Below are 26,221 nucleotides of genomic sequence, written 5' to 3' on the forward strand. Positions count from 1 at the left end.
CCAATCCACATGCACTACTCTACACCAAACAGCTTCAATGTTTCATTTAGTACCTCTGATTTTACAATATAACTACATTTTAGAGCAGGCAGAAAGATTTGTGGGGGGAAAGCCTATTTCTTATTCTCTCACATAATTTCTAGCCCTTTCTCTTAGTTACAATTGTATGTATACATATCTAGTACTGACACAGTATTTACTCATTTATGAAAATTCTTGCAACATCTGAATGTTCTGTGTGAACTTGCATTTGAAATTAATGTATTACCAGAACTTATTTCATCACCATTTTATTTTGCTCTACTGATCTGTTAAATGTGCTACACCTTTCTTCCTTTCAAAGGCATTATAAAAAACCTGACCTGTCATTTTTTTTCCAAGGGCTACAAATAACTATGTATGCTTTATACAAATTAACTGTGCAAAAAACATACTAAGACAGATTTTGGGTTTTTTCTTCAACACCAATACAGTAATAATAGGGAAGAACTCAATATAAATATAACTAAAACTGGAAAAAATTCTATAATTTACTTTTATAACTTTACTAGTCCTATTATTGAAATATACTAAATTCTCTAAATTCTTTCAACTATTTTTATATCAGTGACTTTTAGATAATACATAAACAGATTATTTGAGTTATTTTTAAACAAGACAGTCGGGATAAGTAATGAAAACCAGGATTTTTAATTTCTGTCAACATAAAATAACACTTGTGAACCCAAAATTAAGTAACACTATACTGCAAAGCACAAATGATAGTAAATTACATCTATTCAGAATACTTTATTTTAACTTTCCCTTCTAAGTTGTATTTTGGTACTTTATATTAGGATTATTTTTGTTTTGCTGAAAGCTCTAAATTTACAAGAAGTAGGAGTTGTTAGAACTGGGAATGGTTTAGTCATGAGTCAATCAAAAGGAGTATCTTCTACACACAAAGATAAAAGGTTTATAGTTTACCACACCAGTTTGTTAATGAGCATTCATTAAATACCACTACAGCAGTCATTAGGCAAGTACCTCAAAGACACTAAGGCATCCTTAAGCATATCAGCCAAATTCAGTTTCTTAGGCATGCAAAGCACCACAACACCTAAAGCCTTGCAGAATGGAATTCACAAAGCTCCAGATAGTTATTTTAGGAAATAAGAAAGAAGTGCTTGTAATCATAGGGGATTTCTTAAGTGAGTAAAGGATAAATAGCAACACTCAACCCCTTGTAGATCACCTGAATATTTAGGACCATAATTCCTGTCTTTGAAGTCTCTATTTTCTTTTTCATGAACCATTGACTAAGTCAGGACAATGTTATCAGCTGACACAGACTAGGAAGGAAAAAATATCATATTGTAGTTTATGCCAAAACCAGGGGTGTTACAGATCCATATTGACAATCAGAGAAATATAATAATAAATAATTTTAAGAAAACCTTGTGTCCTTAGCTTTGCTGTTCTTTATGAATGCTCAGACTGGGTTTCTCTACGCTGTTTCATCTTCTAATATTGTTTTTGAAATTAGATAGGAGACAAGTCACATGCAATTTTTCTACTAAGTAGTTTAAAGAGCTTCTGGCTTGACTCTCATCTGTGTGAAGTGATTGCCAAGCTAAATTTGTCAGCCTGCAATGATGAAATCCATGTCAGGGTCTATCTTTTCTTTAAACTACACTTTCACTGCCTCCACTTTCATTGAGATGTCGATTAGAATTGGCAGAGACAGAATTTTCAGAGGACCATTAATGGTAAGTTACCTTAGGTCAACAACTCTAGTCAAAAAAGTGTGCCAGATTAAATAGAAAAATAGCAGAAAAGCAGACTTCTACTCTAGAATTAGTAAGGGCAATAACCAAACAGAGAAATTATGCTAAAGGAGATTTCCGACTACACTTCCTCTGATATGGATTTAAAGTTCTCATCAAGCTCTTGTGTCATCACTCAACCTATATTCAAGTTAGTGCACTCTCAAGTCCAGTTCCTGAAACCATCCACAGTCATTAGGGTGGAGTTTCACTTCAGTCTTTTCACAATCAATGCAATCTCAACCACAGCCCATCAGGAATATTTCTTTAATGTTTACATGGAATTTCCTGTGTTTCAATTTGTATCCAATTTGCCTCTTGTTCTGTCATTGAGAAATGCCTGTCTGTTCTTTACTCCCTGGTATTTACACATAGATAAAACATCTCTATACCTTTGCTTCTCCAAGCTATGCAGCCCATCTTTGCTTATGTCAGATGCTCCAATCCTGTAACCGTCTATCTCAGCCCTCGCTGGACTCATTCAAGGATGGAGAGCCAGAACTGTACACAGCATTCTAGATGTGGACTGACAGAGGAGAAGGACAACTTCTTCCTTCAACTCTCTGGCAATTCTCTGCTTCCTGCTGCCCAGGAGATTGATGGCCTTCATTGTTTCAAGGGTGCTCATGTTCATTTGGTGCCTCCTCAGGATGTCCAAGGTCTTTCCTGCCAAGATTCTTTCCAGTTGGTCAGTCACCAGCCCATTCTGGGGTACAAGTTTTTTTCTTCCTAGCTGCAGGACTTAGCTGAACTTCACATTGGTCCATTTCTCCAGCCTGCTGAAGCAAATCTGAATGATAGCACAACCACCTGGTACACCTACCACTCCACCAAGTTTTTGCATCTCCTGCAAAGCTCATTTGTGACAGGATGTTAGATGGAAGCTTAGAGATTTTCTCTGGAACCTGCTGCATGCCGGAGCCTGCTGTTCTTGCTCTGCTTGAGTTCCCTGTCTCTTCCAGCCCTGCCTCATTTCCTGCTCCAGTTATTTTTTGAGTCCCTGCTCTGCTTCTAAAGTGGACCAGTGCCCCAGGCAGTGAGAGTAAGTCCAAAAAAAAAATCTCATTTTAGATATAATCTCTTGGATTATTTCTGACAATTAGCTTCAACTATCTAGCATGAAGTTTGTGACATAAAATAGTGCTTCTGATGGCAGGAACATTTTACTTTTAACCACAGACAGCATTCTTGAACAGTCAGAATCCTAAACTAGAATTCCGGTACTAAATGTATTAATGCAATAGTTCCACATAAAAAGTATTTTCCCAAAACTGGATAGCAGACAATTTTGCTTTATATAAATTAATTATGGTATTATTTGATTAAAGTATTTAAGTAATTTCAAATACATCAGCAGGTTCTGTTTCACAGTTGTTTAGAGTGTATCAAATTTCTAACAATATCTGACAAACCTAGGATCTTTTTAAGTCACTCAGGACCCTTAACACTCTTACCCTTAAGAATTTCTCCCACCTGGTCACTTCACACAGGCATCTTACTAGCCGATAAATTATATATAAATTGTGACAAAGTCAATTCCTTGTCTTCTTTCAGATTCCTCTATAAAATGAGGAAGCTGTTGCTATTACAATGGGATCCAGCAGTTGAGGCTGCTATCATCACACTGGACAGTTATCACCACAGCCTAACATCCAAACTATCACCCTCTCATTACGTTTCTAAAACCATGTTCATTTCAGCTTCCTCCCCATGTGCTTGCATCACTTGTCTCCAACTGTTTCTCATGTGAAACCTATGTCATTGCCTGCAGAGAAGTTGTCAGTGCCTGAGGTTTGTATCTGCACCGCAACTGACAACAGGGACTGGGGTTTGTAGGCACTGAAGTGATAGGAAAAAATTTGGCAAGTTTTTGTAGTAGGTGTAGAGCCAAAAAAGTCCTTAAAAACTGTAAGGGTTTTAAAATATGGCATTGGAACAAGATTTTCTGATAAACATCTGACGTAGATGACCTGGGAAAGAATATGGTTGTGGGAGGGATGCTACATTTTGACAATTTTGTGTCATCACATGCCTTTGTACCTCCTCATGGGAAGTACAATGACATTAGAATGCCATTCCTAAACCACCGTGCTGTTTTGGCTGGGGTAGAGCTCATTTTCTTCACACTGGCTGGCATGGGGCTGTGTTCTGGATTTGCACTGCAACCAGTGCTGATAATAAAAGATGTTTTTGTATTGCAGAGTGGGGCTTGCACAGAGAAAAGGCCTTTTCTGCTCTTCACCCCATCTATGAGGGGTCTAAGGATGCACAGGAAGTTAGGAGGGGACACAGCCAGGACAGCTGACCCAAACAATATCCCAGACCATAGGGCATCATGCTCAGCATATAAAGCTGGGGGGAAAATGGAAGGGAGGATGTTTGGAGTGATGCTGTTTGTCTCCCCAAGTCACCGCTACATTTGATGGAGCCCTACTTACCTGGAGATGGCTGAGCACCTGCCAAGAAGTGGCTTTGCTTTCCTTGTGAACATAGCTTTTTTTCTTACTTATCAAAATGTCTTTATCTCAGCCCATGAGTTTTCCTACTTTTATCTTCCCAGTTCATTTCCCCATTGCATTGAGTATGGAGTGAGGAAGCTGCTGCCTGGAGCTTGGTTGCTAGTTGGGGTTAAACAATGACAACCACAAAATCCATCAAAGAACCACAGCCACAAGCAATAGGCCACACTTTTTCATAAGATATATTCCAAAGAGTTTTAATTTCTATGGATTCTTGTAGAAATACTGTAAAACCTTATCTCTTTTAAAAATTAGAGGTAACGAATACCCCTGCATACCACATCAGAAAATATATCACTGCTGTTTGCTATTACATGGTCAGATTTAAGCAAAAAGGTTTCCTGTAAAAAAAAAAAAAAAGTACATGAGCAATATTCTGTCTTTTTGTCACTAACCCTTTCCCTGTGAGTCTATTCCCTTCCCTGTATGCTTTACATTTTACAGACTTGAAGTGTATCAGGGTTGCTGTGGCTTTGTTGTTGTTGTTGTTAGTCTGTATATAAATTGCTGTTATTTTTATTATCACTGTTTTCATTATTGTAAGTATTTAAAGGCAGCCAGCTCTATACCCAAGCGGCATGTGTGTGGTAAAATCCTGAAATCAACAAGACTTCACAGAGAAGTACCACAGCTGCCTCAAAGGACAACAGGACAATTTTAGATGTTATGTAAGCAAAAGTAGCAAACACACTGGGAAGGGCAAGCATTTCTTTAAGAGTATGTGATCATACCCAAAGAATATCACTGTCTGATTCAATAATTTCTTTTTCTTAACTATAAAACAAGTTCTTCTGTTCAGCTTCCAAGAAACAACATGCATTATCAGAAATGCTATGAAATTCTATGAATCAGAATGCTATGAAAGCTGTTAGTCCAAAACATTAACAATGCAAGTGCTTTCTGTATTTGTCTATAAATTATATACCTGAAATCCAGAATCCAATGTTTTACAGGGAACGAGAAAAATAAAATACTGCTATTCTCCTCTACTTTGAGTTATTTTTCAACTCATTTCATTGAACTTTAACAGTGGTGGTCATGTGGTCTTTACTTGTACTTTCAACAATGTCTAAAAGTATCAGTCAAAAAAATTATTTGAGCGTCATGTGGCTTTGTTGATTTCTCATAATTCAAGAGAAGTAGTACATAATTTTGGTTTTTACACATGTTGGACAAGATTGAACAGCCCTCTCAAACAATCTTGAGCCTCTCTGTTTTTTCACTGTAGTTATTTTCCTCAGCTTCCCGTTACTTGGCACGGATGACTTAAATCCTCCAGAGGAATTCAACTATTTCAAGCAGCTTGAGTGCCACTTCTTTGAATCAGGATTTGTGTGATAAATCCAGGCCAAGTAAGAAATTTTTTTCACTTTAACAATGTTACTCACTAAGAACAGCTGGTCCTTTACTACATGCTCATTCAGCAGGGAATACAGCAGTTGTGTGCTTATCTGATCTCTTTCTGACATATTCCCTTGGATAAAGAAGCTTATTAAATGACAGTAAACCAAATATGTTTTCTGATGTCTCTGTTCTCAAATGGCCCTAGTCCACAAGGGACAAACACTCCCTACCAGCTGCATCTGCAACTCCCAACTCACAACATGAACACAGGACATTTGCCACTTCCATTCCCAACTCCTATTTAAGAGTCAACACTGCAGTTTCTTGGGCAGTAATTTCAAAATCAGGGTAGATTTGATGGAATTTCAAAATTAATTTTCAAATTCTTTCATAATTTTTCAAATTCATACATGGTTCTTTGTAGCACCTACATTTTTATGTTCCTTTTCACTGACTGCTCATTTTGGGGATTCTGAGAAAGAGTCCTCCTGTTGTCAGCTCACATATTTCCGTGGGCAAAAACATTAAATTCCATGGGCAGTTAAATTTTCTGTGCATTGTCCCACTCAAAGGAAGACCCCTGTCAATATCAGACCAGGTCCTAAGCTGCAATAGGAAGAGCACTGCCAGCTGGTCAAGGCTGGTCCTCCTTCCCGTTCCCTCAGCCCCTCTGAGACTCATCTGCATTGCTGTGTTCAGTTGTGGACCCCTCAGTACAAGCAAGACACAGATGTACTGAAATGGCTTCTGTGCAGGTCATCATGAAGAGGATTAAAGGACTGAAGCACTTCTTCTACAATGACAGGTTAAGAGAGCTGGAACTATTCAACCCGGAGATCAGAAGGTTTATGGAAGCTCTTAACACTACATATGAATACCTGAGGGAGGAAGACAGTAAAGACTATGGAGTCACACTCTTCTCAGTGGAGTTCAAAGGAGAGACAAGAAGCAATGGACACAATGAGGATTTTCACTATCTTCTCAGTGAAGAATATTTCCCTAGCACCCAATGTGAACCTTCAAACTGCCATTTGTGATTCCTGACTGCTTTTACGCTCACTGGCACTACCAACAAGAGTTGGGCTTGCTCACCTTTGTACTTTCCCTTCAGGTATGGAGGGCTGCTACTAAGTCATCCCTTAGTCTGTTCTTCACCAGACGAAGCAAGCCCAGTCTCCCCACGTGTCTCCCCAGGGAGCATGAGCTGTGAGCCCTTTACCACCTTGGTAAGCCTCTAGTGAACACTTCAAGTGCCATCCTGGAAACTCAGTCACCACTTAAGCATTTCAACCTGGCTGAACCCAGCCCATTAGCACTTGGTTAAATTACAGGGAATAGTTTCCATCTTTCTACACCACCTCCCCCTCTGTAGCACCATTTCTGAGTCACCCAAGGGCATGCTGTAGTCATCTTGCTGACACTCATAGTCACACTTAGCTTACTTAACAAGTTCTAGTAAGACTGTTAGTATAATTATGTGTAGGTCTGTGTGTTACTGGAACACTGCACCACTTTTCCAGCCATTTGGCAAGTTGTTCTCAGAACTCCTAGTCTGAAGAGCAGTTGCAGAAGGAAATTCTCCTGACCACAGACTTCCCCATGTAGGAACTCTGATGAATCTGTTATCAAGATTAAAGAACTGTCTGGAAAGCTTGTTAATTATGCAATATTTCTTTCCTCCAGAAAATGTAATCAAGCATTAATTCCCTCATGTTCTTGGTCAACATCACATACAGACTTTGATCAGAATATAGAAGGAATAAAACACAGATAAACTAAGATACCAGAGTATTTCTGTTCTCTGGAAAAAACCCTAAGACACTTCAGCAACCACAAAAGTATTGTTCTTTCTCCCCCAGCTCGTAAATGAGTTAAAGCATATTGACACTATTCTAAACCTCTGGAACTAGCCAAACCTGCACAACTTTACATTCTTGTCAGTGACATCATGCCTATACTGCATATGCCAAGAGAAATTTTCTCATTTTGAATCAATTCCTGATTCCTGTGGAGTTTCCTACCTCCAGCCTCAGATTTCTTACAAAGCACATCTCATAAATACCAGTTCAAAGCTGTGAGCATGCACTGGTATCATCTGGGTGTAATGGCTTGCAGGACTGCCATGCAGCTTGCTTTCCAGTAACCATTCTAATATAAGTAGTACTTTGAGTGACGTGGAAGTCATGCCTTAGGGTAGGCATGAAAGGAAAGATTTCACTAGCATTTGAATCTATTTCCACTTTGTCAGCACCCACGTAAAATCAGCTTTCCAATTTTATTCACAGACAGACACCTGTTAGTACTCAGGATGCAGCCTGGAGAGGGGATTGCTTGTCCAGAGATACCTAAAAGCATTTGCGCAGAACAGCTTACCAGGTACTTATTAAATAGCCAGGTTCACACTCTGGCTGGCTTTCCATCTCATCTGAGAATGTGTATGCAGGAGCTGAGCTCTTGTGTGTTTTACGAAAAGCCTAAGGATATCTTAAGGATATCCTTAAGATAGTATATTCTGTTCTTAAGACAGTATATCCAGATGAGGCAATCTCTCAGCATCTTGAGCTATCTTTTATAAATGTGGTTCTCATAACACCAGCTTACACCAGGGCTGAGAAGTGAGAGGGCACTTCTGAGAAGTGATTTGCTAAGGAGTTCGCTAGGAACATGCTTTTAGCCCTCCGGACTGCAAAGTCTCGTTAGGTAGGGTTGGAACCGCCCGGCACACCTTGGCACAGGCAGCCTCCTCCCCTGCGCTCCCACCGCCAGGCGTCCCCCTGCTGATGGGAACGGGGAAAAATCCCAAACCGACCGAGAAAAAAAGGAGCAGGGAAGGAAACCAAAGGGCACTTGCACAAAGTGAGAGCATACCCAAGTTAGCATCCCTTGCAAAAAAAGTAACTAATAGAAAACATGTGGGAAATAGCCTTTATGCAAAGCACAGAAATATATGCTGATGAAGGTAACAAAAAAATATTAAAACTTAAGCTTTTAACACAGGAGATACAATTAGTCTGTCTCCTATTCCTTTTAAGGCAATCTCCTATTTTCTTCAAGATGTAGCATTCATTTGGAGCCTACGTCCATTTAACATCTACTGAAAAGGAGAAAAAAAAAAAATCCATTCCCCTCCCAAGATGCAAAGACATGGAATTTGGCATCATTTCTGCGAAGACATCCTGACGAGGGTACAATGAGCTCTGCATGAAAACATTTCTGACACAAACTGGCCACATGTTCTTCAATGTCAGGATGTCAAAATATGCACTAAAACGGAGATTTCACAAGATAAAGATAGCTTAACACTACTGTGTGACTAAAATCTCAGGAGACAGCTGCCTTTTCAAAATCGCCAGCAGCGGTTAAAAACAACAAACAAACAACAACAACAATCTTACAGATCATGGTACTTTAGGGAAAAAAAAAATTAAGTGAGGACTGCTCGTACGAGAAGCAGGGATTAATAGGGCGTTTTGTCAGGTTAGGAGAGTGACGCGTTCGGAGGAACGGGCAGGCACGGGAGAACGGAACGCAAGGAGAGCAGAAGGGCTCCCGGGATCCGCAGGGCTCGGGCCATGGCGGGCCCGGGGCGCGCTGTGACCCCGCAGCGCACCCTGAGAAGCGGCGGGGCTGCCGGCGGAGGGCGCCGGGGGGAAAGCGCACCTCGGCACCACCTCCCCCTCCTCCCTGCGGCGGGGCGAGGAGGCAGCAGGTGAATGCGCCCTTTGTCCGGCCGAGGCCCGGCAGACCCACGGCCGGGCGCTCTCTGGGCCGGCCGGTGTCGGAGGGGAGCCCGAGGCGGCGCCGTCCCGCCGCTGCTCGGGACGGGGCACGGTACAGCGGCGCGGACCCGCCGGGCGGAGGGGAGCGGGATGGGCGCGGAAGGCGGGGCCGGGAGGGGAGGTGGAGGCTGCGGCCGGTCTCCCCCGCCTCTCATCTCCACAGAGCCCGGCGGGCGCTCAGCTGCTGACCCGAGGCCGCCGTCCCGTCCGAGCGGCGCCGCCGGGCGCTGCCCCCCGCGGACGGAGCCGAGCCGGGGCTGCCGCTGCTGTCGCCCCCCGCGGCGGGACCCGCGGCGGGACGGAGAGGCCGGGCTGCCGGGCCGAGGTGAGTGAGCCCGGGGCCGGCCGGGCGCTGGCCGAGCGCGGAGCCGCCGCGGAGGTGTCGGTGTGCGCCCGCCCGGCCGGGCTGCGGCGCGCTCCGACCCGGCCCCGCCCGCCACGCGGCCGCGCCGCGCCGGGCCGGGCCGGGCCGGGAAGCCCCGGCGGGGTCGGGCTCCCGGGCTCGGTCTGGCCGAGGAACGCCGAGCGACGCTCTCCGGCTCCCACCCTCTGGGCTTTTATTCAGTTTTCCACCGAGCTCAGCAGAATTTTTGAAGAGCATGGAAAGTTACGAGCTCGCGTGCCGAGTGCCTGCAGTGTCCTGCACGATGCAGCGGGCACTTGGAAAGCGAGACGCTTTTGCCCAGCAGTTTCATGCTGTAATTTTGTGATAGTGCCGAGAGAGGGGTGCAGGAACTATCCCGCACCTCTTCCATCACCTCCTCGTTATTATCATAGCCTGTTTATATTACCCATTTTTCTTTTTTCGTGGAACCAGTCCTGAAACCCCTTACTCAGGAAAACCTCCCAACGACTTGGGATTATTTTTTCTCGGGATAATGTCTGCACTGTGTGGATCCCTGATGGCTCGGCGTTGCAATGAGCATGCTGTCTCGGTACAAAATTCAGCACTGTACTCACAGCACTGGAAACTCGGCTTTCTGCAGCAGGACAGCCTCCACCCTCACTGACAGCTGCGTCCCAGAGCAGAAGGGATGTGCACCGAGGATGGACGTTAATATAACTGTTTGCTTTCATAACAGTTGTGAGTTAGATGGCTAACACTGTCTCTTGCAGGACCCCTAATTTTTCTTCATATGTATTTCAAAAATACATACAGTCTAGATGACCTCTTTCTGCCAATTTGTAAGGGCTCTTCTTTTAGGGTTTTCAAAGGCTATTAATGTGCTTTGGTACTGGGAAATAATTTCGTGTTAACTGGTATCAGAAACCAAGTGGAATATAATGGTATGACACTTCGAGTTTCTTTGCATGCACTTGCATGGCTGAAATCCACAGTTCCCTGGATGAACACGTGCATTCATTCGCACAGACTTTCTTTTTTCTTTCTGTCTTGTTTTCTGCTGCATGAACCTTTAACGCTGTATTTAACATTGTATTAAATATTGTATCCCAAAAAAACCAATAAATCAGCTTTTAGGATTAGCACTGGCATTCTAGCTCATGGGTTGCTTTTGTTCACATCATGGTATCATTTATTACATCCTTATCAATATAAACCTTTAACTGGAAACTAGTAATGGACACCTTGTTTCTAAATTTTCTGAATGAAGAGTGATAGGAACATGAAAACTGGATGAATCAGGCTTTTCCATACAGAGCTTCCCAAACTAAATTATGCTTTTGGACCTCTAAGACAGTGTGGTAGCCAGAAGGTAGGCCTCAGAAATTATGACTGCCCTTCATATTATGAGTTCCTTAAAAATAGATGTGGGGTTCACTGTATGTGTTATTAGGTTCTTTAAAGGTAAGATCACCCTACTAAGTTCTATTCGTAAACCATTCTTTGAATTTTAACAGCTAGAAATTATGTATATTGAAACATGTAGAAGTAGAAATTCTAAAATCTGAAGCTTTTTGAAGATACACGATGCCCCAAAACTTTTGATAAAATCATCAGGACTAGTGCTAGGAATAGGGAGGGGGGGAAGAAAGTGTGCCTTCATGAGTCCATGCTTTCTTGTGTGCAGGATATACAAAGGATAACCTTTTCCTACACCATTAGCTGGTGTAGGAATGGCTTAACAGCCTGACCTTCAGCCAGAACTCTTGTTGACCCTCCTCTACAACACATAACTCTGAAGGGTTATGCTCAAAGGGAGAGCTGATTACCAGGAGGGAAAAATCCAAAGAGAAATGCTAAGGAAAAGACTACTTCAGCTTCAGGTGCCTGTTGGCCTGGCAGAGAGCAAATCTTCATAGCAGACAGTAAAATACTGTAGGACTCATCCACTGAAGAAACCAGACACAATAAAAGAAGGAAAATTATCAAAGTCTGATTTCTCCATATAATTTCCCAAATTATTTATGGATATAAAAGAATCAGTAGTTGGAAAACAGTTTACTATCTAGTAATTCAAGTGTTCAGTGGGAAAGTAAATGGAAGAGCCACCTAGTAATTTTTTTAAAGGTTGTCACAGAAAGTCACCCTGTGGTATGGCACTCTGAGGTTCCAGTAGCACGGTGCCAGAGCCTCTCCTCCTGCAGTGTGCAACAGTGTGACACACCCCTGGCAAGTCCTATTGCAAGGTGCTTTCAGGCCCTGTAGTTATTTTACACTCTTCAAAATACTGTCTTTCCTGCTGTCCTAGGATTTTCAGAAACATCTCTTTCAGTTTATCAGTTCTCTTCCTTTTTTCTTCTTTTTCTGCCATCTGACTTTTTGTCATTCCTCATAGCTTAGAACCATTTCTGCTGCTACTTGTGGTGATGAGTATTGCCAAAATACCTGGCAACAGCATGAGCGAAGCTACAGTTTCTTGACGAACTTAAAGGGAGAATACACCTCTAAAGCCCCAGAGTGACTGTCAGGTAGACCAATCCTAAACCCTAAAATATATTAGAAACCACATCTCCATGGGCTTCTTGCATCAGAAAATCTCATGAACTTAAAATCCATCTTCACAACATTTTACATGTTTTTTAGGCAAGCTGTTTCAAACTAATTTATTGTCATTTAAAACTTTAATTAATGCATTAATTCCGCTGGTGATAGGCTTCAATATTATTTTTCATTAGTAATTTTGTTCTATTGATTTATGCTCTCTCTTATTCTCTGCTTTACCTAGAAAATAAGCTGAGTTTTTTCCATTCTCAGAGGACAGACTTTCCTTTCCCTAGTTGATTCTGCCTTTTCCAGCAAAATGTGTGGAGGACAAGGAAGAAAACAATTTGAGGGAAAATAGGCCTCAAAGTTCCAGTATGGCATTTCAAAACCTGTTTTACATCCTGTATTTGTTTTGCAGGGAGTTTCCACAATGGAGAAGAGAGAAGGTGGTAATCATGCCATTGATCAGAATGCAGGTCAGAACATCATGCCAAGAAGAAATACAGGAAATCTTAACTACTTGGTAATGTTTCTGTTAAAAAAAAAAAAAAAAAACAGCTCATATGTCACATAGAATATTGCAATCTTTGATTCAATTTTGTCCAGAGACAGTGTTAGCATCACTCTGGCATATCATGAATATTTCTGAAATGTCACAATTTTGACATGAAGAGATAAAAAGATAGAGAACATCTCATTTAATTTAATCACAGTCCATGTTAAAAAATAAACAAAGCTTGAGGCAGCTAAAAACTACATGAAGATAGCTGCTAATTGTATTTTACCAGATGAGCAAAATTCCATAAAAATAATTTGGGATTTTTACACAGGAATATAAAATTTATCTTTGGGGGAATCTTCATCATAGCAACATTGCACTCAGGAAGTTTTCCACATCACACAAAAAAGGTCCAGAAAAAAAATATTTTAATCCTTTCTTGTGTGTGGTATTTGGGCTACATCATCAGGTTTATAGCTGAAATTTGACATTTGAAATCTATAGCTTATATAATAAGTAGCTGAAATGATGCTTTACATAATGTAATGCTTCCTTCCTTGCAGTATAGTTATCTTCCTGGAATGAAAATCTATTTTAAAATCACTGCACATAATGAAGAACGGGAAACCTACACTTCAAGTGCTTTACTTATGTGCTGACTGTGCTGTTTGAAATACTATGTTTCCAAGTTACCTTGTCTTTAACAGTGCATATGTTTTGTATATGGTTCCACTGCAGTGAGTTGTAAAAGCCATAATGGCAAATACTGTCATTACAGAAGTTTCTAATCTTCTCTTGAACTCACTTTGTATTTCCGTTCTGTCCCTTCCAGAATGTGGATATGCAGGTTGCCAATGCATCAGAAGCAGCTGCACTTTTTGATTTACATCAAGCACACCATTTTGGTGAGTTTGAACATTCTTCAGAACAGCACTGCAAGCAGGATCTGTTTCCTAAGTGGCACTTGCCAATGAAGATAGCATCTGTGATCTCATTATTAACATTTATTTACACTTCCATGAGAGATGTCATATATCCTTTTATAACCAAAAAGGAACGTGTTTTCTATAAAATTCCAATCCTTGTCATAAACAAAGTTTTACCAGTGACTTCAATTACCCTTTTAGCACTAGTGTATTTACCAGGAATATTAGCTGCTAGTTTCCAGCTGTACTTTGGCACCAAGTATAAAAGGTTTCCCCAGTGGCTGGATAGATGGATGTTATCAAGGAAACAATTTGGACTTCTCAGTTTCTTCTTCGCTACACTGCACGCCTGCTATAGCCTGTGCTATCCAATGAGAAGATCCTACAGATACAAGCTGCTGAACTGGGCATTCCAGCAGGTACGATGGGTACACAAACACCAACCCTTTTGTATTCAGAAAATCCTTGCAAATCTGATGGAGGAAAGCCATTTTCATTGCCTTTGTTTGATTTTCAGGTACATTTACAGAGAGCGCTGTTCAGGGATGGAGCAGGACCTAGTTCCCAAAGTAATAGAGTCAGGAGTCATCACAGCTGTGCCAATGTATATTAAATAAGTAATTTTCTTAATTTGGAATTTTTTTCCATCTGAAAAATGCACAAAATTGTATCTCACAGAACATTTAAGTCTTTGGCACACTGTTAGTTTAGTGTAGATTTCTTCTCTGGACCAGTGAAATCTAGAAACAAAAACTGAGCACTGAGCACAATATTTTTAGACGCCTTTGCAAAGTGAACCAGCCAGCAGTGAAGGAGGGCTGAGATAAATCACAGTAATCTGTATTTGCACAAACTAAATGTGTGAATACTGATGGCTCACATTTGGACTAATACACGGTACTTCATTTAAAGGTAGGATTTCAATGACGCTTTTGATTCGTGGTCAATAATTGGCACACAAAGCTCTCCAATGTCCTCTATAACCAGAGAGTTCCTAATGCTCACTTATTTCCTTGGGTACCATAAGTAATGCAGTATTAGGAATCTTTCAATATAAGGTATGGACTGCAAATATATGTTTTATTACCCCTGAAGTCTTTATTATTAAAAATCATTAAAAGCACAATATGATGATGTCAGTAGGTTCTTAAGGTTTTTGTAAACAGTCAAATTACCTGTTGAAAACTCTGAAATCAGCTTTACTGGTAATCTGGATTTAAATGGATTATTAGAAATTTCCTTGAGATTCCAGTCTTGAAGATGCAGAAATGATCATATTTGGGGCATATTATGCCATGGTGATTACTAGCAGGATCAAAGTGCTGTTGCAGGCAGTTGTAAACAGAAGAAAGAAGCTTTGACATCGGTTTATTAAAATCACAAACGTACCAAGTTGTGGTTTTCTTTAAAAAAACAGAGCTAAACAGCTAGCCTGTCAGGATATTTTTATTAAGAAGGCCTGTTGAATTACCTCCCTGAAGTAGAGCTGTTAATATATTTCCTGTTGTTATAATCTCCCTGATATGGTATTTAGCCATATGTGGGGTTTTTTTCTTGTCAAAACCAAGATTCATCCTTGCTGTGAAGGCAGGTTAAGAGGCCTCAGAATCATGCTCTCCTGGGCCAAGACACTGATGATCTAAATTCTTCTCTCTAAAAGCTCACCTTTGCTCTGGAAATACTAGTGAAGACTTTGTCATCAGAAGTAAATAGCAGTTACATTCAAAGACATTCAAACAAACCAAAATACTGATTTTCTTTGCTTATTTCATTAATATTATGGTGAAATAGTGAAATTATATTTAACACAAACAACTAAGTGTGCCAGACTGTAATTTTTATGGTGTTCTTTTGGCAGGTAAAACAAAAAAAAGAAAATGCCTGGATTGAACATGATGTTTGGAGAATGGAGATTTATGTGTCTCTAGGAATCCTGGGACTTGCTTTGCTGGCCCTGTTGGCAATAACATCAATTCCATCTGTCAGTCACTCTTTGACCTGGAGAGAGTTCCACTACATTCAGGTGAGCATGAATATCATTACTGCATGTTGTTAGTCCCATTTGTAGAACTGTGTGTTATCAGCTAAGACCATTAGGAGTTGGAAATATCAAACACAAAGCTAGTGAAACCAATGGAAAAGTTTGTTCAGTACTCTTTGTTAACTGGTTTGTGAGAAATGTTCTTTCCATTGCTCTTTTGTCAAGAGAATAGGCTGTTGTGTTCAGTTTATAAAATGGAAAGAAAAGACAACTCCACACCATTTTATTTTTCCTTCTCCTGACTTTGTGACCAGCAGCAGTTGTCCCCTTGAGACCTTTTCTTAGCTGTGGTGCTGAAGTCATCTTCTAGGTATCTTATCTCTCCGGAACATCCCATGTCCTGCTGAATTTGGAGAAGGTGGCATTGAAGCAGTCAATGCTGTTCCCATATGACACAGTGTATTCTGAAAGAGAGATCATAGAACAGATGCTGGGTAATCAAATCCAGCCAGTCTTGAGTTTGCTACAGCTGTGCTTGTTTCCTTAACCCAGGCATTTGGGTTGCTCTCGATTCTCTTACATCATATGCAGTAATAATCAGGGTGGTTCTGCTGACATCAGTATGGTCACACTAGACTTAAGCAAGTGTTGGATCAGGCCCTCAAACACCAAAATCTGAAAATTCAATAATCTACTAAGGACCTGGCATTTGAAAATTTGATTTATATTTTAAAAGCATATCTGAAGTGTATAATCACCAATTATAGATTTGATATTCTGCACACTTTATGAAGTCTATAATTTGTAAGATAAGCATACAGAGAATATAGAAAAATTCAGGAGGAAGTCTCCAAATGCATGACTGCTTTCACAATTGAAAGACTGTGGTGAAGAAATCCAGATGAGTAATACTTCTGTGTTGGACTTACTTTATAAGCAAATAACCTTATTACTTAAAAATCTGTAGCAGAACAGCAGTTGGAAGCTGAAGCATTCAGCATTTGGAAATACAGTGTTCGACTTCACTGATGAATACAAGATTATTAAGTGACAAGACATTTAGAATTACTAGTAAATTTTCTTTACTCCTGAATTTTGTAAACAAGCTAAGCCAAATTTACCACTGTAAATGAAATGAAAGACCTGAGTTTCCTGTCGTTTTGAAGGGCTTTTGCCATAGTACTAGAGTCTGTGATTTTAATTTATATTAAAGTTTTTTCTTTGCAAGTATTAAATTAATCCTTTAATATATCTGGTTTTGAACTCATAATGATTTATCACAGAATTAAAGTAATTTAGTATACAGATGGAAATTGAGATATTCAGAATTGAGCATGTTTCAGGAATAACCTGTAATCTCTCAATCTCTTCTGTATTTTAGCTAAGTATCATAGCAATACTTGAAAAATGTGCCTCTTCCATTTTCTTTTACAGTGGCACAAAGGAGTACAGTTGGAATCTTGACTTCTATTTGTTACCTTTTCGTTTAAAGCCAATGGTTGCTTTTTTTTGACTTGAGCATGTTGGTCAAGGCCTATCCAGATTTCTGTATTTGCTTAACAGATTACTTTTTTTGCCAAGTTGGGAAAAATAAATAGCTTGCTATTTTCTTTGTCTTTTCAGAGCAAGATGGGATACTTCGCCCTTCTGCTATGCACTGTTCATGCACTGGTGTTTGCTTGGAACAAGTGGGTTGATGCTAACCAGTTCATCTGGTATACGCCACCTTCATTTATGGTTGCAGTTTTTCTTCCTATTGTAGTTCTGCTTTGTAAATGCGTACTGCTCCTCCCATGTTTCAGGAAGAGGATAAGAAAAATCAGAAGTGGTTGGGAAGCTAAGACACAAGCCAATCAAACCACCATAACTTCCAGACTGTAAATCAAATATGAACATTTCCTGTCTATATATCTAAATATGCTCAAAGCCATGACATTTTCACTCATGAGCTCTGTTTTCACATTTGCTATAGTTGTTTCTTTCTCACTTTTATTTTTGACTTCAGGATCATGAGATACTTGATGCAATTTTGTTGTTTTCAAAGACAGCAAATGAAAACATCTATTTTACACTTTAGTCTGTTCAGTGTTTTGTTATTTGATTAGTCTTTCTCTTGACTCACTGCTTTTAAAATCCAAGTGTTTCATTGTCTCAATCACAGTTCTTTTGTATGCAAAATCAAACATAAATAATTTCTGCAGATGACCACAGAAAGTAAAAAAATTATTACACCACGGAGCCCAGGTCCTTTGCACAGCCACATGTGTACCTTCATTAAATCTCAGAATTATAATGGGACAAAAACTAGAGTATTTACCATCCCATTGCCTCTTAGCACCTGCAGTTGTGCTTCAGTCTGCAGTGGGGACCTTGGCATAAGAGCTAGACAGAAACTGTGTATTCCTGTCAGGTATTGGACGTACACAACTGGGCAAGCAGAATTACAGGGATCTTTACAAGGTAAATATGTCCTGAGGCTTGGGCACAGTCTAAAAAAAGGGGTTTTAGAGTCAGATTTCCATCTTATCCAGGACTAGGTGTGTCTCTGTTTACTTGAAACGATAAAACATTTCCCATTTTTTATTCCATGAACATATTCTTTTGTTTCTGATGCTGGAAATTTTCCATGCTTTTGACCTAAGCCTGCAGCCCTTGACATGTGCTAAACTTTATTTGCACAAATTATTCCAGTGGGATAACTCCATCAGGTAAATGTGTTTTTTTGTTTACTCTAGGTCCAACACAATTGTGTGACTGGAAGAAAAACATTAAAAATAGACATTTGAATCTTGCCAATGATTTGGTGAGATTTTCATGTTAAATGGTTTCCAAATGCACTTGCTTTTACAGAAATTTTCCTAATAACTTTAATAAACTCACAAAATCCTACTTTCCTTACATTGCATAGGTCCGGCTGAAAGTTTTAAATGAATAATTAATTAGTTAGTATCTGTTTTGAAGTGTATTCAGTAGTAAATATTTCACCCAGCATGAGGAACATTTCTGCCAGTCTGCCTGCAGGAGTTGACTAGGACATGGACTTGATGCCACCTATTCCTCTGAATGAGAACTGTAATTGGTAATGGCTTTGGTATTAAAACAAACAGGAAAACAACATATGCCTAAAAAAATGTAATACACAGTGCTAATGAATCTGTTTTCTTTTTCTGGATTTTACATGGAGCATAAATAACAGACAAAATAACTTGCTACAGGGATATAACATTTTGTATTTTCCAGGTTGTGACCATTCAATTATTGCAACTTAAAAGTTGGCGTTTTTAAAATTTGCACATAATGTAATACTGTGAAACTAACTGGGGACATCGTGACCTATGTAATATAGATTGAATTCTGTGGCATTATGTATCAAACCAGTAATGAATAGCAGAGGCCAAAACCCTACAATACAGGAAGCTGGACTGCAATGTTAATCTAAGACGTTTCTAACAGAGTGGAACAGTATGGTGCTCATTGCATTTGCATTTATATTTCCATGAATGAAATAAATCTTAATTAAGATCTATGCACTTGTTACAGACCGTAGTCCAAGATAGCATCACTTCATTTATTTCAACCAGTTAATATGGTTTGAACTGATAGCATAAATTACAGGGGCAAACTAATTTCAAGATCATTACTATCCAAGCTGACCTTTTACGCTCATCGATCAGCTGGGGACATTAAGCACACTTCAGACTTTTCTCTCTAGCATTGCCCAGAGGCAAACCCAGAAGTGTCTTCTACGACATGAAATTTACATACAGTCTACAAAAGCTATTCCAAAAATCACAGATGACATCCAAACATTCAAGCATGGTTTTTCCTACTGATTTGTTTCAATAAGGAGCCAGGTTTTCTGTGTCACATCTAGCCATTTCTCTAGAAACTATCATTGAATGCTTATAGCCAGAACTTGAGACTTCATAGTGAGTCTCTTCTCTGCTTTCTAAGTCTTTAGTAAACTACATCTTAGTAACTCACTTCCCAGTCTGCAGGCCGCTCAGGGAAGTGGTTGACTCACTATCCGTGGAGGTATTTAAAAGATATGTAGATGTGGTGCTTAGGGACATGTTCTCGTGGTAGTCTTGGCAGTGTTGGATTTATGGGTAGACTCAGTGTAAATTATTCTTTGATTTGCTTTTTAGGCATTCAGATACAACAGTGAGGGAGATCTATATAGGGCTAAGAAGAAAATGCTATTGACAGTATTTAACTTCTCTGTTTGTGGCAGACATGATTTAGTTCAATACTGATGAATCTAAGTTCATATGTACCTTTTCATTTATGTTTATGTACCTATTTCAAATTCAATGTATTAATATGCCTATATACTATTATAATACATTAATTGAATGTGTGTGCACATTTTAGACACTTATTTGTATAACACTAATTAGTTTTATAAAACCGTGCATCATTGAATGCTTCAATGTATGCTGTAACTGCCATTGTGGCATGTACATCCAGAGTAAAAGGGTAAAAATGAACAGTACAGTCTAGAAGAGATGCTGATAGAAATTGTCAAGGGGAACCATTTTCTCCATGCTAGTGAAGAGCCTGGAGCCTCCAAAGGAAAGAAAACAAAGATGTGAAAAGCAAAATGAACACTTGCATAGTGTAATGAAATTGCATTTTCCCTAACAGAACCTTTAACTGTATATTCTAGCATTCAGAGATTTTTGAGAAGGAAGAGAAAGCTTTGGAGGGAAACCCAAGATCCCTGGAAATACTGATCAAAGACCAAGAAAAGTTTAAGAATATCAAGGGCATTGTGGAAAGGCATTCTTTTGTGTAAGAATATGTGTAAAGTATGGGCATACTTTAGTGTAAGAATCCATCATTCTAGTGGCAGTGGCTTTAAAATGTCTCTGTAAGGCCTGCAAAGTACTTTTTTCTATTGTTACATGTCTCCAATGTATTTGACACAAAATTGAAACTCTGGAGATACAAATTTTTAAAGGGGCCTAAGGAATTTTATGCCAAATTCATTTGGAGAGGTCATATCCCGAATACTCCTCACAATAAGTGATAGCAATAATCTGCTCAGGAAGCTAGAGCCAGGGCTGTGTTGACTATTGTGTAATGCAAATTCCTGTTGACAGCAGCCTTTACTGTAAGCAGCCCCTCCCTTTGGCCACTTTCTCTGTTCTCTCAGTATTGCAAGTCTTTAAAGATGTGAAGTTCATCAGAGTAGGGCATTGGATCCAGCTGAAAAGTAATGCAGAAAGAAGAATGACTGAGCCAGATCCGCTCATGGGTCTGATTTCACCTGACAGTCAGCATCCTACATATGTCAGTAGGAAGGACTCAAAGAGGAATGGTGTAAACAGGCAGCTTAACTTAAACCAGCCTTAAATGAAAAGTTCTAAGTGTTCCTAAAAGTTAAAACTTACATTATTTCATCCTATTTCAGTAGCAAGAATATTTCCTTTCTTCACTTTTTTGTCATGTTTTTAGTTTTCCATGAATCAGTGGGCAAAAATGTGCTCTAGAAATTGTCATCAAAACCCACATACAACTGACTGACATCTACGTGACTGTGGGATGTGTGGTTTCATTTGTAGAGATGATGATCTTACATTTCCTCTTTTCTACTACATCCAGAGTTTCTAGTACTGTCCCTTAACAACACAAAATGCTATGCTAACCATTTATGAAATGCAAAACAAAAAGACCAATTTTTGAAAACACACTGAAATGACCCCTGAAGAATGTAATCCACTGTTGTTGCTGTAAGCATTTGACAATGGCTGATCATTGCCACTGATGTTTTTCTGTCATGCCAGGATTTCTTGATCCCATGAGCATATTCTGTTGCTGATGGCAGAATTACTTCTTATTATTTCTTTTATTAAAACAAGTCTCATTGAATTCAGTTAATCTCAGAGTTCAATTTTTCCATCATTCTTTGAATTTTTCTGTAGATTAAATTTAACACTTGAATTGATGAAGTGAGGCTAATTTATTAAGTAGGCATAATAAGTTTTCAGAGATTTTCAGCTGAAAATACATAAAACCAATCCATTAACCAAATTCTGTAAATATAAAAAAGACCACAGCTATTTTCAATAAAGATGATACAACAGAAGTTTGAGTTATTTTGTATTTTTTGTCTCTTTTTTATGTATATTTCATCTTCATAGCATGAAAGTACATTGCTGAGATAAATATGCTATGTCTTTGACTTGGTTAAAGATGTGTAGTCAGTGCGGGACTTGTAGAATACTACCATTGCTACTGATATAAATATCTGGTCATTAAATTTCTTTTTTTGGCGGGGGGCTCACTACTAGAAAAGAAGCAAGGCAAATGTGGGGATTTTTTTAACTGGATGGTCAAACTTGTAGTTTGCAGTCATGTGTAGTCTTTATATACATGCTTACAATTTACTGTTGCATGTACTATACTGAAAAAGATTTCTCCACATGAATATGTCAATTAATTGGCATGCTGAGAAGTATCTTATTGCTGGACTTAAAGGAATGGTCATATAACCCACTTCTATTTCTCTGCTTTATTTTTTCAGTCCTGTGACTCATTCATAAAACTGAATAGCACTTCTCTCTTGCCTGTACCTGTGCATGTACCAGAATAACTTTTGAACAGTGCATCTCATTCATTCAAAAATATTCTAACAGGAAATCCTTAAAAAGAAAATAAACAAGAAGCTGGAACTGGAATAAAAACAAGCCACTTTCAGAGCTCCTCAAGTATCTCTGCAACTTTAGAAACCTAACAATTGTTAGATGTCACCCATAATTAAAATCATAATTTCCCCCTTCCAATTTCCAACAGACTTTGTACATCTTTATTTTTTTGCATCTCTTTTTCACATCTTTATTTATTCCCTGATAATTAATGACAGACCAAAGCCTTTTCTGGGACTATGAAGCTGTGCAAAGAGACATGAACATGGAATCAGAAGGAACAGGACAACTGGCGATCTGAAAAAGTGGAAAGGAGACATTGCAAGCACTCAGATTTTCTTATAAAAGAGTAAAGGAGCCCAGTGGATGTTAATGGGTAAAAATAAGTAGGTGGAGGATAATGAATGAGATCAGTGAACATCATCAAGTTAGTAGGGAATAGAAACCCTTAGTAAGAGAGATGGGTAAAATGGAGGAAAACTGAATGACTGGTGGGACAGTCTGAAAACTCTGAAGGGAATCCTTGAAACAGGGAATGGAAGGGTTGGTTATCTACATGGAGGTGGTGAATGGAATGAATACATATAAAGAGCCCAGGTTTGTGTAAAGTTTTACCTGCACAACCTATTAATTTGCAAAAATTTATCCAAATGAAATACCATTTGAGTCATCTCTGGGGAAATCTGTTCAAAGTCTACTCATATAGATGAACACGAGTGAGGTTATAAGTGGTTCAGTGACACAGTTTCTGAAGTTTGGGGAATGAGTCATAGATATTGCTCTACTTTTCATAATGATCTTTAGATAAACTGAGCTATTTTCAAATAACAGCAGACATTGCTGTTTTATTTCCTGGTAAACTGTACATCATATGCTAAACCAAGGAAAACTCTTGTGTAAAACACAATGAAACTAAAGCATTCTTAAACTTCACTTAGGCAAAATAAGGAACCAACTGAAACCAGATTTAGATGGTGCATTACTCTATATTCAGAAAATTCCTACAAACTTTAGTTTTAGCCTTGTATTGATATCACTATTCTATTTCAAATATTAAATCATCACCATTTAGTTCTTGCAGAGACAAAACTGCCAATGAAATCAATGGGACTTTTACTTAGTTATTCAGAGCAAGATTTGTCCCCTGCAGTCACAGAAATACTTCATGTCTTCACTGTCTTGGATGCAATTACCAATAACTTGTTCACCTCTTCCAGTATTTAGGATGGACTCTATCCTGCCAGGTACTTTCCATCAAGGCAGCCTTATCAAGGGAACCACAATAAAATTTGTTACCATTTTTTGTTATCAGCCTGGCCTGAAACACTCCATATCACAACACAGCAGCTGAACCATGCAATTTCACAAAGTTTTATTCAGCCCTGTTTAACATCCTTACTCAGTTATTCCTGATCACCTCTGCCCTGATTACAGAAAAGGGGCTTGCTGGCCTTGCCTAGCTGTTTATTCTATGCCACAAACATCATTGCTGGGAGCTGGTTTCAGCAGGAAAAGCTGGGGCGCTGGAACTGGGAATGCACCAGGCTTGCTGCAGTGGAGGGGCTGTCACCATTAACCCTGCTGACCTGGTCCTTCTGCCACCCACCAGACTTCCCTTCCTGTTTTCCCCAGACCAAGACCATCTACCTGTGGTGCTGACAGGACAACTGTGAGGTGCAAATGAGCCAGGGGTCCAGGCAGCATGGAGTCAGAGCTATGGAAGCACCTGCCACCTTGGGGTTTGCTCCTGGTGGTGAATACCCTTTTGTGGGTAAAGCATCTTCCCTTTTGCATACTTTTGCTATTAATAACTGCTGATGTTACTGTGTGTTTCTTATTCCACTGCTTTGCTCTTTCAGTAAATCGCTATTTCAATACATAGTCTGTGCTTTATTGTCCCTCCCTTACCAGAAGGGGCAGGGGAAAGGGAGTGGCATATTTGGAGTGTAGTTCCCTACTGGTGCCAAAACCAGTACAACGTCCCTGGAAACTCTTCCACATAATTGAGTTCTAACACCTTTCTGATATCAAGGTGCTAAAAACATAAGGGAAAAATGGTTGTGGGGAATGCCAATGGTGAGGAAGAGAAAATGAAGTACATAGGGTAAGCAGAAATGAGATACACTCAGCTAGCAGAATGAGGTGATTATGAGTGAATGAAACAGGGGGAAACTGTGAGCCTACAGAAATTTTGGAAGATGGAAGGGGGTATAATTTCATTATAATTTAATGCTCCCTTTCCTCTGTTTTCACATTCTATTCCAACCTTATCCTCCTTGATACCACCCTTTACCTATCTTTGATCCCTCCTTAAACATCCCACAGTAAGACTTGCACATTCTTACAATCCCCCTAAAATAGCCAATAATAATTTTCAGATAATTCTTTTTCTCTTGCATATCAAATACCACATCTCTTAAAAAAAAAACACTTCTCCAGTTCACATTACATTCAGGGGAAACAGTTTCTTGCTTCGATGACTGTGGCAGCTTTCACCCCAGTGACAATGATCTGGTCATTCCCCTTGGATAGTCTTCGCAGTAGGAAATTTGGCTTCATTTTCATTGATCAGTTTGCTGGGCTTCCTCTGCGTGTTACTGCTCCTCTGACCCTCGTTGGGTCTTTGGTTTTGCCACAATTAGGCTTTGATAATTTAACCCAGCAATACAGAGAAATGCTTCTCATATGAGCAGAGCGTGGAGCAGCTGCATGACAGGAAGAGACTAAAAAGGTGGGAGCTCTTCAAATGAGAGAGGAGAAGGTGGAAGGGGATTAAATCACGATTTGCAAAATATTGAAGATAGTGGGCAAGATATTTTTAACCAAATCTACCTTACCAAGAATAGAGAGGATTCAATATAAACAGTAGGAGATCGGTTACAACTGATTAAGAATGTGCATCTTTTTGCAGGGAAAAAATTCTGGACCTTGCTGCCACAGAGAGCTGTGGAGGCAAACAGAATTAGCAGGTTCAAAAGGAGGTTAGACAAACTCAGAAACAACAGCCCCTAAAGCAACACCAAAAGGGCTTTGTAGGTATGCACCCTATGACATCACTAGGGTAAATATGGATTTGGGAGGAGAGTACAAAATACAGCGGCCAAGATTGCACACTCTCCTTAAACAGCACTTTATTTTGCTGCTCTTGAACATGTATTAGTGGGTTAGATAGGCTATTGGTCTGACCAAGTATGGTTTCTTATGTTCCCTTACACCAAGAGTAAATCACTCAGACTAATACATTCCTGTAAGTTTTGTGGCTGGAAAACAAATATGTTAGGAATGACAATTTAAAGTCTAAAGAAAAAGCTATTGCCTTGATAGTAGAAAACTGCTTAACTCTCAGGATCTGTAGCAACTCGTTGACCTCAGCTCATATCTGTGGAATTAACTACATAATTCTTCACAGGACTGGGAACTCAATTAGATTTCATTGCCCTATAAACATACAGAGTTTCCTTTTACAGTGCTAAGTTGCTACTTAATTATGAGGTAAATGAACATCATCAAGTTAGTAGGGAATAGAAATCCTTAGTAAGAAGAGATGGGTAAAATGGAGGAAAACTGAATGACTGTTTCATTTTTGTTTGTCAAGGAATATTTTACACAGCCAGCACAATCCCATTCATGTTCAGAATCAATTAATTGAAGACCTAATCTATGACAAGGTACATGTAATAATGGGATTACAAATATTTTACATATTAAATATTTTTACGTTTTCACCACCATAATGATACATAATACAGAGTGTAGTACCTCACCAGTACAGACTGGGGGTGCTGATGTGTTGGCAAACATCTCTGGGGAGAGGACCTGGGGGTCCTGGTG

At 39.5% G+C, this 26,221-nt stretch overlaps 1 protein-coding gene across 1 annotated transcript; it reads left to right on the top strand.

Annotated features, from left to right (window-relative positions):
- The first annotated feature begins 9,307 nt into the window (after positions 1–9,307).
- STEAP1 (STEAP family member 1) lies at positions 9,308–17,816 on the top strand. Its single transcript, XM_030264645.4, has 5 exons — positions 9,308–9,772; positions 12,753–12,857; positions 13,666–14,178; positions 15,618–15,782; positions 17,364–17,816. Exons 2-5 carry the CDS (start codon positions 12,765–12,767, stop codon positions 17,619–17,621), a joined length of 1,029 nt encoding a protein of 342 aa, XP_030120505.3. The 5' UTR covers positions 9,308–9,772; positions 12,753–12,764; the 3' UTR covers positions 17,622–17,816.
- Positions 17,817–26,221: the final 8,405 nt, after the last annotated feature.

The sequence above is a fragment of the Taeniopygia guttata genome, chromosome 2, assembly GCF_048771995.1.
Source record: "Taeniopygia guttata chromosome 2, bTaeGut7.mat, whole genome shotgun sequence".
NCBI classification, from domain to species: Eukaryota; Metazoa; Chordata; class Aves; order Passeriformes; family Estrildidae; genus Taeniopygia; species Taeniopygia guttata.

Excerpts from the sequence above, each read along its gene's own strand:
- STEAP1 (XM_030264645.4), top strand. The coding sequence starts at position 12,765 with ATGGAGAAGAGAGAAGGTGGTAATCATGCCATTGATCAGAATGCAGGT. Across the intron at positions 12,858-13,665 it reads CAGGAAATCTTAACTACTTG|AATGTGGATATGCAGGTTGC; the intron begins GTAATGTTTCTG and ends TGTCCCTTCCAG. Across the intron at positions 14,179-15,617 it reads TGAACTGGGCATTCCAGCAG|GTAAAACAAAAAAAAGAAAA; the intron begins GTACGATGGGTA and ends TTCTTTTGGCAG.